General features: G+C 31.6%; 1 protein-coding gene and 1 long non-coding RNA gene across 2 annotated transcripts; both read right to left on the reverse strand.

The window, feature by feature from the left end:
• Positions 1-5,133: 5,133 nt before the first annotated feature.
• Positions 5,134-5,481, reverse strand: LOC148609834 (uncharacterized). The gene has a single exon (XM_088543152.1). It carries the CDS (start codon positions 5,479-5,481, stop codon positions 5,134-5,136), a length of 348 nt encoding a protein of 115 aa, XP_088399278.1.
• Positions 5,482-6,473: 992 nt separating this feature from the next.
• LOC148609835 (uncharacterized) lies at positions 6,474-8,845 on the reverse strand. The gene is made up of 3 exons (XR_015914566.1): positions 8,710-8,845; positions 7,993-8,398; positions 6,474-7,361 (listed from the first exon to the last, which is right to left on the reverse strand). It is a non-coding gene; the product is annotated as an uncharacterized LOC148609835 (long non-coding RNA).
• Positions 8,846-12,433: the final 3,588 nt, after the last annotated feature.

Raw genomic sequence — 12,433 nt, forward strand, 5'->3', positions numbered from 1 at the left:
ATACGCACGGGTAATTTATACAGGTAAAACGGTTAGGTAGAGCACACCTAGATATTGAAGTGACTGGACGTGTTGTGTCCATGTTTGCAATTCACATATTTGGTGAGGTTTAAGAATTGTCAGTTCAGGACATGGAGTTTCACAGGAAAATATGTTGAATCTGCTCAGGGGTTTTTCCTATCCAGTTGTGTGCTCCGTTTTGAAGGAAACAACGTAAATATTGTAAAATGCTATCGTCCTAGTTTTTGACACAGATATACCTAAATACCGTATGTTAATGTCAGTTTTGTACGGTGTACAACGACCCATATTTCCCTAATCTAGCGGATTGTGTAATATTTATAGTCAGCGGTAGTTGTTGTTAATTTAGCTGGGATGTTGCATTAATATATCCTACAGTTCTATTTGTTACACAGTGAAATTTGCTGAAATTAGTTTTTCGTCGGTGTATATGGTGAAATGTTGAAATATTGTGTGGACGTTCAGCACAAGAATTGTGTTATTTATTTCTGAAATTTATATTGGCCGGAAGATGTGTATTGGTCAATTTGAATGATAAATTGTGTTGATTTATATGAGAAATGAAAATTATAGTGTGCCATGCGAATCAGAAATGAATATATATTGAAATAGTGAAATTTAGTTTGAATTTATGTTGAAAGTCTACAGAAATCGTTGCGTCCTAGATCTTGACCGTCGATTATGGTGTACCGTAGGAGCTATGGTGAGAGGTGATGATTGAATAGATCCATTACATTTTTACACCAATTTTTAGTCTTTTTACTGTGTGTAAACTGTGACTTTTGTTTGCTTACATACTTTCATTTGCATGCCCATTTATTTATGTTTATTTGCATGTTGTATATATGTTTTATTTAGTTTGATTTGTTCAGTTTAGTAAAATATGATTTTTACTTTTTTCTCTATAAATGCTCGCCAACTGACAATCCGACTATCCTACGTCTTTACAAAGTTACAGGTCAAGTTTACATTTTGTTCCAATAGATGAAATTTAATTTAGATTAATTAAAACTTAAATTAATCAAAGTCTGGAATTTTAAACTAACATTCTGAGTAACAGAATTTAGTTAGAAGAGGTTGGTTTTCTCATCGTGTATTTAAGCTCATCTGGGACGAAGGTCAGTGTGAGCCACTGCCATCACTTTGTGTTCCTTGTAGTTGTCTGCTGTCATTGTTGACTTTTTCAAAAATCTTTTTTAAATTTTATTTTGTTGCAATCTTTTCTAAGGCCTATAAAAATCATTTTAAAAAATCTTTTTTCAAATTTCATTTTTGTTGCAATCTTTCTATACCTGATTTTACACTCTAAGTCCTTTTTTATCTAGGTCCTTCTAAATGTATTTCCCTTATAAATCTACCTACATGTTTTTGTCTGTGTTCCAGCATAGTTTAATATAGGGAAAAATATATAAAGGAATATGCCAAAGAAGACAAAAAACTTAATTTTTTGTAAAAACACCACGATTTAGTACTTTTGGTATCATACCTCATTAAATATAGAAGGCAGGATTATATAACTGAAGTCATATATATATACATTAGAATATTGAATCAGCATCCAAACGAAGTTTGCAATCTATATTTTACATTTCATTGACTGTATTAAAGTTTACTTCTGATCTCATGTATGGGCAATAATAAGTAGAAAGATCATGTAAACTTGTTGACTATAAATTAAAGTAGTTCGCATTTTATAATTATGCAATTTATTCTTAAATACCACGACAAGATGAAATGTATAATTTTAGGTTAACCGTGTTTGGTTCTCACATAGTTTCTAGACAGCTACAAGTAATAGATGTAGGTTAACAGGCCAGTAAACAAACATTTGTTATTTTTAGCTCTCCTTGCCAACGGCCATGTATGCTTATGCCATTACTTGGCGTCCCTCCTCATTGACAAATTTTCGAAATTCTCCTCCTCTAGTTAATTGTGCACAAAATGACTTGGGATTTATGATCCGTGAAAAACATAGCCGCCGTTACTAGAAATAGAACAGAGGTGTCTTAATGCATTTTGTTTTAAAATATCTCAAGAAAACCGTTGCCTTTAGCGTAATTCTGGCAGGGGATAATATTGTCCAAGATTAAGAGAAAACCTATGCCGAAAATCTGCAAACGATATTTACAACTGATGTTGGAGTTATGACCGCTATAAAAGTTTTTTGGCATTCCTCGTATGTACAACTTTGAAAATATTTTCCTCAAAAACAATTATTCAGTATGGTATTCCACACAAAATAAATGTTGGGATTCTTGATCCAAAACAAAAACATAACCCAGGTTACTAAAAATAGAATATAGGGGTCAGAAGGCAATTTTGTGCAAACAACTCAAAGGTTGTTGTCCTTTTTTGGAGAGTTATATAGTTCAGCATCATAAGATTGACCAATACCGACATTTTCGAAACGATCCGTCTACTAATGTAGGAGTTATGACTCCTAAAACAATTGTTAATTCTTCCACATGTACATGTGCAATTTTGAAAAGCTTCTCTAAAACCATTTAAGATCAGTTAATGGAAACAAGGTATATACATTCTTTAGTGTATTGTGCTCGAAATGACGTGTTTTTAACCCATTAAAATGTATATGGCTGCCTATACTAAAAATGGAACATAGGGTCAGAAGAGTTTTCTAAAAATAATTCAAAAACTGTTGCCTTCAGCAAAATTCGGGTTTAGGTCGTAAAATGCTACTAAAAGCATTTCCTGCATTTGACTATTCAGTTAATTTTAACTTAGCCTGTCTCATTGCCATGTTTTTCTAATAAGCAAATGAGAAACCAGGTGGATGATTCAGGCTCTCTTAAGCCTCTAGTTATCCATTTATAATGTTTCTATAATATATTATAAAATTTAATGTTGATTTTCCAATTGTTCCTATCTAAATTTCTGGCACAAAATTCCATGTTGAGTAAGTCACAGTATTGTGACATTATGTTTAAACAACAAAATTATAAAACATTTTGAAATATTCTGTAAACAAGAACCTACATGTTCATGTTTACAAGAGTAATCATGGGAACCAAGTTTCTAGCCGAAATCAAAAGAATGTAATCCTGGGACATTTTGATAAGAAGATGGGAATTTCAGTAAAACAGGAGTTAAAAATGAAAATGGGATATAATGTCAAGTGTTGATCAACAAAAAACAAGAAATATTATTCTTGGGTTTGATTGAATTCTCTCAAAATACAGATATTAATAAAACAATTTAGTATCAGTCATTTGACATCTGTCCTCATTAACACTTATCAAGTAAAAAGTTGATATGTAATTTGACCATGAGATCAAAGGTCAAGTTCAAATGTCAACCAATCTAGTACTAGGCGCCTCGCCTTGAGAAAATATAACCCCATACCAAACATCAGATGTCTAAGTAAAAAGAAAAAAGAAAATTATAGCCCGGACAAAATTTTGTATGATATTTGGCCAAAATTGTGTAGGTCATTTGACCTTGTAGTCAAAGGCCAAGATCAAAAGTCATCCAATCTAGAACATTACACTCTAACTTGATGTGATTTACTTGAATGTCAAACAGGTCAGATCTCTAAATAAAAAGACCAAAAAGAGTAATAGCACAGACAAAATTGTGTATCATATTTTGCCAAACTTTGTATGTTATTTGACCTTTATTAGGCCTTAAATTGGTGGTTTCTAAGTGGTTGTTGCTATGGTAACAGTTTTTTTTTTCATTTTATTCATTGTTTTTCTTATATATCCAACTGATTTAAAGTCAATTTGGATAAAATATCTGACATCAATAAATCACTTTCAGTGAAAATTGCATGATTCTTAGGCGGACTGCTACTTAACTACACTTCAAATGTGTTTTGTGTAGGGGTACGATATATGGAAATAGATATAGGTCTAGGGGTGCCATATATAATATGCAAACAATATTGGTCTAGAGGTGTTATAAAGGGTAAACGATATAGGGTTTAAACAAACGCTTATAAAACATACAAGAAGTGTTTATTTCAAGTATTTGAATTTAATATAGACACATTTACACAAGTGTCTACAAAATAATATTTCTTCTTTCAAAAAAGATAAAGAGGAATGTGCGATATCAATCGATAGGTTATCAGAGATGAAATTTCGTAACTTGATATATAGATAAATGATAAAACTAGCCAGTCATTAAAACAATGAGCAAAATTGATATTAGTGTGCTTAGGTCTAGGGAAACGATACCTCACAATATTTAATGATATCGGTGTGCGACCCCAGGAAACCATGATTAATTTTTAATGAGGAATTGTGTCGTTTCTCTGTGTGAACTCAACTGCTACGCTGTAAAATACAGAAATTTATAGTAGTTTTGTTAGACACTATATCCATATAAACGAAAAGTAAAATTGCATTAATATATGTCATTTCTAATAATCTGAACACATTGTCTTTTTTATATGCTGTTAAAATTGACATATCTGTTTTCGATGTTGGATCTGCAATTCAAAATTCATTTATTCCTAAAGGTAATTTATTTTCGATCAACTTATATCTGAACTACAATGAAATTAAGATGGATGTTTGTTTAGACTATGAAATTGATTGTGAAATATTACATATACCTTGACCTACATGTACTTGACTTAATTTCTTTTCCCCTCAAGGAAGGAGGGCTGCTGACATGACCTCTCCACAAATCTTTGTGTTGGGCTGATTGTATTTAATATGTCCATGTCTAAAATCCCTCTTTCTTTCGACTGTTCGTCGCCAGGTCTCTTTTGACCTTTCTCTTTTACGTTTTCCTTCTGTTGTCCATGTGCAGGCTGTCCTTGGGTGTGCATTGGTATTTATCCATTTCCATCTGTGGATCTTAGTTTGATGGCTAATGGGTTCCACTTGGGTTGTTTCTATCAAATTTTCGTTGGAGATCTTTTCAGGCCAGAAGATCTTGAATATTTTTCTTAGACAATTATATTGCAATGTGTCCAGCAGTTTCTCACCCCGTTGTCATCTTCCATGGCTCGCATCCATGTAAAAATATAGATATAACGTTGGACTTGAGCAGGTATTTCTTTTCCCTTCTGTTGATTTTTTTGTTACTCCATATTTTGTTTAGCTTGAAAAATGCTGTTCATTCATGTCCTAGCCTTCTACGTGTTTATTCATTTGTACCTCCTGTGTTACTGACTGTTAGGTAGATAAAGCTGTCAGCATCTTCTACCTCCCTTCTCATTATTGTTAGGCGTTGGTTATTCATTACGTTGAGGCGCATTGCTGTCCTTTCTGCAGCTTTTATTTTAAGTCCTATTGATGTTGTGTAATTGTTTAAATTGTTCATTTTTCTCTGCATCTGGTATTTTGTGCTTGGGAGAAGGGGAATATCATTGGCAGACTCTAGATCGTCAAGTTTTGTTGTCATTTTCAACCTTATTCCAGTGTTGTTATCTGTTGTGGTTTGTCTCATAATCCAATCAGTGATGAGAAGAAATAGAAAGCCTGACGACATGTTTTACCCTTGTCTTACACCTAGTATATTTTCAAAAAGTGGGCGAGAGATGTGAAAAATCTACATGGAAGATAAAAAATGGTCCGTAACTTGCTTGTGATGAGATATATTTGCGTTTTCATGCATTTCAACGAATGTTAAAACAAAACGCTACCGATAGATAACTTCCCGCAGCAGTTTTCAGGTAAAAAAAATATGCTATTTGAAATGAAGTATAAATCAAGTAAATCGACATAGTGCATGCCACTGCACTTTTGCATTTTCTAAACCATATATTTTTTTCACATAGCGGCGACATTCAACCAAGCGCACTGGCGACCTCAGACACGTTGACATGTGATGGATACGTGTGAATATCCGATGTAGTTGCGATAGCAGACTACGCTTTGAGTTTCTCATACTTTGTAGTTATTTATGATATAATTTGCAGAAAAGTCAATGACATGTGTAAAAGATGTCTCCTTTTTCTGCTAAAGAAAACATGGTCACCCCCGCCTTTATATGGTATCTTAGAAAATATTCCATATCCAACAATTTCTTGGCAATATTTCCTTTCATTCAAAATGTGTTATGACTTGGCATTCTCCGAAATCTGCATAAATGAATACAGAAGGTTTTTGAGATAACTAAAGTATGTAGTGGCTTAGCATTTGGTGTAAATTTAAGACATTGCATGAGTGTACATGTACAATTTTAATTCTCTTAAGTATTTGTTTTATAAGGAGCATGAGGTATCATCATAAATATTTTAAGTTGCTGAACAATTTGTCAACTAAGTAGAGACAACTTTGTGATGCTTTTGCTCCATACATAACACAAATAAAATATTTATACTATTTCAAAATGCAATTTGATAGTTATTTTGACATAGGCCCCTCCCCCTCTACACACACACATAAATACACTTCACCATGGTACCAAATGAAGTATCATCATTCAAAGAATACATATATACATGGATATAAATTATTTAAAGGGGGTACGTAATTACCTTTATTTAGCTTTATATACATCTGTACATCACTACGTAAATATTTGATTTAAAAAGATGCTAGGGCTAAGTGTTTGTACATGTACATGTATGTTCATGCAATACTTCAATGATTTTTTTCTCGTATAGAATATGGCTATGAACATACTTCAAGGTCTGTTTTAATGTTCATAGTTAAAACATTTATGATTAACAGAAAGGATCGTGCTTCTTCAAATTTTTCAAAAAGTTTTCAACTTTTGTTCAGATTAAGATTTCAAAAGGTATGATCTGATTTTATGACTGAACACATTTCAAACATGTATTGCAAACACAATTCCCTGCAAAATATTTATGATAAGAATTATCTTCTTTTTAATATTTCATTTTCAAACTAATTATGTATACATAACAAAATAAAGTATTAGCACAATGATAGAAAGTTATGTTAATCACATTGATTATTGTACCTGTCCTAAAGGATATGATTTCATTAACCCCTCCATCCAGTCATTGGAATGAAGTTAAAACGCAATGTGAAACAAAACTTTTTTTCAAATGCACTCTCCATGAAACACATATAACTACTTGTATTTCACTAAATTAATACCTCCAGTTTCAATGTACATGTCCAATGTACACATGAATTATGGCATGTAGATGCTTCCTCCTTCTGTTAATTTCTGTTAACAGTTCTTGAAATCAAAATTGAATCCTGTATCTAAGTTTCAGGGAATATTTATTCACAAATAAAAAGTCAAATTTCTTGTATCTCTCATCTGAAAACTGTTGAAGTTCGGTAATATTCTAACTCGAGATTCCATACTGTCGCCAAATTGATAGAAATATCAACCATTAGTGAGATTGTCCTGCTGTCTATGAGTTTGAGGCGTGTAGTTGGGAAACATCTCTGTAAAGAGAGTAAAATTCAAATTAGCATATACATATATGTCATGCAATTAAATTTCTGGTCACTCATTTAAAAAGCCACGCGTACGGCCACACGGGTTAAAATGAATTGAACAACAATTTCACATGTCATTGAATATCATTGAAAGGAAAAAAAATATTTGCATACCTGGTTAGATAGTGTTTGTTTGAAAGAAATACTTTACAAGTTGGTAAAAACTATTTAAAGAAGATTATATAAACAGACATTTCCTAGTATCAATTTACAAACTTGCGATCGCTTGTAATATATTTATTATTTTAATACACATTTCGGCAGGAGAAGATTTTTGAAACTCTGATCATGACAGTTGCTCAATGTATGTTAGTAGGTCAGTGATGAATGAACCCCGGCTCAGCCGGTCCTGCACATAGTTACAACCGTCTTTTACCAAAGCAAAGAGAATTTAAGATACAACTTACCCAAACTTGGAGAATTGTTTTGTGATAGGCTCAACTTATGAATTAATTATATTTATTTCAGAGAAAATTAATTATGTTGAATTCACAATCTTTTCTTTTACGACTCTTTCAATAGAATTGCAATTATTGATTGAACAAACAGTGAAAACGTTCAACAGAATATAGCTCACCTGGATACACCACTACAAAACATCATATTCATACATGGACATGACCATTAAATTACTTATCGTTTGGCAGACACAAGTCTTTTAATGAAAATATGAACAAGCTTGCAAGCAGAGAATTCTAAAGTCTTATTATAATATCTCATCATCTGTATCTGTGAGTGCACTTTGAAACGAATGTTCGAACACATGTGATTGTTTTCATTGACAATGTAAACACTTCCACTTCCGGTCTAGTTAGAATGAATCACTATCCCGGGAACGGTCGGTTACTTCCGCCATCGCTGATCGTTAACCAACTACGTGGGCGCCACTATTGCGTGGGTGTATAAACTGACACTTCCAAAAATGAAGAGTTCGTATATTTAAATTTTATTGGTCAAGATGACAGGATGACAAGATGACATCCCTGAAATATACATTTAACCATTTATAAATATCAAAATAAAACAAAGTAAATACGGTAACTCTATATATGTACAGCCACATTTAATAAAAATATTAAAGCATATGTAAATCTAAATATTCTCCATTTACTCAGTGTATTTATAATTATCAAAATCAAAAAATGTAAATTTATAAAACTTCTTTATATAAAAATTTATGACATATGCAACAAATACATTAGTCCTTTCGATGTCATGGGAAATATGATATCCAAAACATAAATATTTAAAAAAAAAAACAAAAAAAAACAACAACACATTACACAAAGCTTACCCTATATGTGGTACAAGGATACTGATTGTAGTTAAATGAAAACTTTCGCATGGGCAAACAGATCTGTAAAACAAAATATCTACTAATAACATATGATCGGCAGTTCACAATTACCGATCACTGACATTTAAAAGAACAAATCGATATTCATGTCATTCACTAAACTAGCGTAACTTGTAAATATAAACAATGAATGATTGCTTAATATTTGTACGAATATGATAAGTGAAATAATAAAATAGAACCTTATTATCATTTAATCTCATTTGTACTTTCTCGCTCAAAAATACTCATATACGCACACTTTCATAAATCAATAAAATGTGAAATAAATTATTAAAGTAACAGAAATATTAGTAACTAACCTCAGTAAGAATGAACATGCATGAATGAAAATTAAATCAGACAAAATGTGTCTTTTTTCCAAATAACTGAGATTACAAAAGAACGTCTTTCATACACTTCAACTAATAATCCAATATCCGGGAAAATTTATAATAGAAAATCAAGAAGCAATACAAAAAAGAGAACAGACAACGTGACAATCAATGAGAACTGAGCTGGATAAATGATAGATTACGAAAAAGATTGTGAACTCAACATAATTAATTTTCTCTGAAATAAATATAATTAATTCATACGTTGAGCCTATCACAGTTTTACTGGTAACATGTATGACTTCCGAATTTGTCGATGATTGAAGTGCAATGTCTCGGTAAATGCAAACATGTCGTCTCATTTGTTTACTCCAGGTGGTCTGACGTTTCAAGCTTCTCTGTGACGTCAAAACCGATACAAAAATGCTGTCAGTTTTGTTATGTTGTGTTTCTATATAAAGATGAGGGTTTATTCAATCGTTAATTTTATGTATTTAACAAAATTGATACTTAAAATATTCTTATATGTTATTTACAAAGATTTTGATTAATTCCGGAAAAAATTCATTCTCCCAACTTAAAACGTCACGTGTTGTGTGCATGATCAGACGTCAACCAGATATACAAGAAAACTCCTTAACATAGTCGCGCAGATCTGTGTAACAAATTTCTACCAAAAGTGTACTAAGTACCTAAATTTACAAAGTGTATTTTGAATATCTTAATTAAATACTGATGTATAGAGATCATGAATTAAAGTCAACATAAATTGTTGTTAGAGTAAAGTGGTACACTCAAATAAAAATTGACAAAAATAAGAATGCAAAAGAAAATCAATATTTTAACAAAGTAAAGTAGGTTTGCTTCTAGACCTGGTTTGAAAACGTCGGAAAATTAATGTCGCTTGAGATTAAAACTGATTTTTATATAAATTCAAGTCTATAAAACTACAAAAACCGTCAGTAACATTTTAAGTAGCTGCAATAAGTCGTTTCTTAGAAAGAAAACTTTAACGTAAAATTACACGAGGATTACTTTAACTCTTTTGTTTACATTGCAGGGGTGATAATTATGAGTAAGCATTTGCAGGATAAAGTATCATGATTTACATCAAAAGGAGAAATTCAAAGACAAAAACTTCATTAGTTCGTCCATTGATCTCGTTCATATCAATTTCCACTGTAAGCACAAGTTTATTTTATTCGTCATGTTTGTTTTCCCTTTTCATCATGATTCCCCTTTTCATTAAAAAGCAAGATAATTATAACTTCCTTAAGACCACCTGACTCAAATTCTTTCCTGGCCTTCATTTATTATTTTGTATTCCTCATATGTTCATCGTTTAATTAACCCACACTTCATCGGATTCCAACGACCACCTTCTCCCAATCCCAAACTAAATCATTTTACGGTAGTACACTTTTTGTACACTGATTATGAACCAGATATAAAATCGAGTTTGGTTAATACACGTTTTTAACATCGATCGTTGAAATAACATTGTTTCTAAGTATTATAAGCAGGGGCACCACACTTGCTTACAAGAAGGAAGACAAATTGATGTTTTCAATAACCAATTGTACGTTTTTTTATGTACGTTATTTTTGTTTTCTCTATTAAATGTCAATATAATGTCAGTAAGATTCTCCCTGTTCTACAAATGATTAAAACAATATATGGACCAAACACTTACAGAGGAATCGAATGTGGCATGACATATTTGTCATGTTGATTTTGTTAATTATGACTCTCCCATGATTATATATATGAGGTTTATATTGTTTTTCAGAAAAATGTGATTATTACTTTCTTTCGTTGCAAGCCAATGTCTACACATGATATTTATATGGTAATCAAGTGAATACCCTGTGTATTTCATAATCATAATGATTATCAAATGAATACCATATGTGACTATCAAATAAATGTCATGTATGATTTTTAAATGATTTGTCAAGCAAACATACGATTACCATATTAGGCATTTTTTGTTGCATGAGAATGAAAGTCATGAGACATAGACATCGTTGATCATTGAGATCACAACATATGATAAAAAGACAAAAAAATACTTAATTCTGAAGCTGTTTTTAAATTTGAATTTAACCGAAGGAACAAAACCTTACAATATTTTTGTTTCAGGGATTAGTTATAATTGATCATAGAACACTGTTGTTTATACTAAATCAAATTGAATTAATAGCAATTAAGTTTAAGTTGCAACTTGTTGATATGTATCTAAGATTCTTCAAATAGTTTCTTAATTGAAAAATGTCCGTCAACAGCATTATAACCAAATACGTCAGAAACTCAAGCTTCAAAGTGAATTGTATACTAAGAAGTACTAAAAACCAAACCTTGAACAGGTAAGCCAAATCCAGAACAAGGCTACCCTACAGATGAAAAGAAATATCTTAAAAAAATTTCACATTTGACCAAATAGTCTTTTTCATATTCCCGACTGCGGCCTCCTACATTTTAAGATTTTAAGCAAAAGAAATAACTTTCTTCAACTTTGTCACGTGACGCACTGGTTTACTGTCAAATTGAAGCAACGGACAGCAGTAGACTTAAAATTCAACAAATCAATTTATTAGAGTGGTAGTAAATACTTAAATACTTTTTAATAACTTATTTCAAACCATTCAGTCACATACCGAAGTGAAAAGAGTTTAAGTTTCCGAGAAAAATGTTTCCATTTCTCCAATGACACCGCCAACCAGACTATAAGGACACAACTTCAATCTGTGTCAAATGCTCAGAATCTCATTTTTCAGCTGTCTTTGTTTTCAAGTTAGGTCCTTCATTCTGCTTTTGATGTCTCAGAATTGCTGTAGATTGGTGCTTTTATGTTTTAATGCCGGAATTGTGTTCTACTTTGTCGTTAGAACTTAAAAGTTTTATAGTTAGTTTAACCGGTCCAGGCTGTATACGCAGTCCATATTTCTTGCAATATGTTTGTTTTGTTATGTTTGTTTTTAATTTTCTGTATTTTGTGTTATGTTTTTTTTTCTATTCAGCATTTCAAATAACCGTGGATAATTATTTTACCTACATACATGTATCTTATGTATCTTAATTTAGCTTTTTTTTAAAAATAGATTTGTTTACATAAAAAGCCTGATGATGTCAGATAATAAAAGACAATTCCATTTAATTTGATAACAGTCAATTCCTACCATTCTGGTTCTGTTATACAACAAAAACGATATCTTGCAAACAATTATTGTAGTGCGTTAAATGGTTAACTAACCACTGCCGTTACAATATTCAACTTATATCCTGTCAACTCGTGCATTAAACATGCATAAGTATTTAAAAATGTGCGTTTCAAAACTTGATCTTTT

This window comes from Perna viridis, chromosome 8 (assembly GCF_037379345.1).
Source record: "Perna viridis isolate PV_CMFRI_1.1 ecotype Kerala chromosome 8, ASM3737934v1, whole genome shotgun sequence".
In the NCBI taxonomy this organism is placed as follows: domain Eukaryota; kingdom Metazoa; phylum Mollusca; class Bivalvia; order Mytilida; family Mytilidae; genus Perna; species Perna viridis.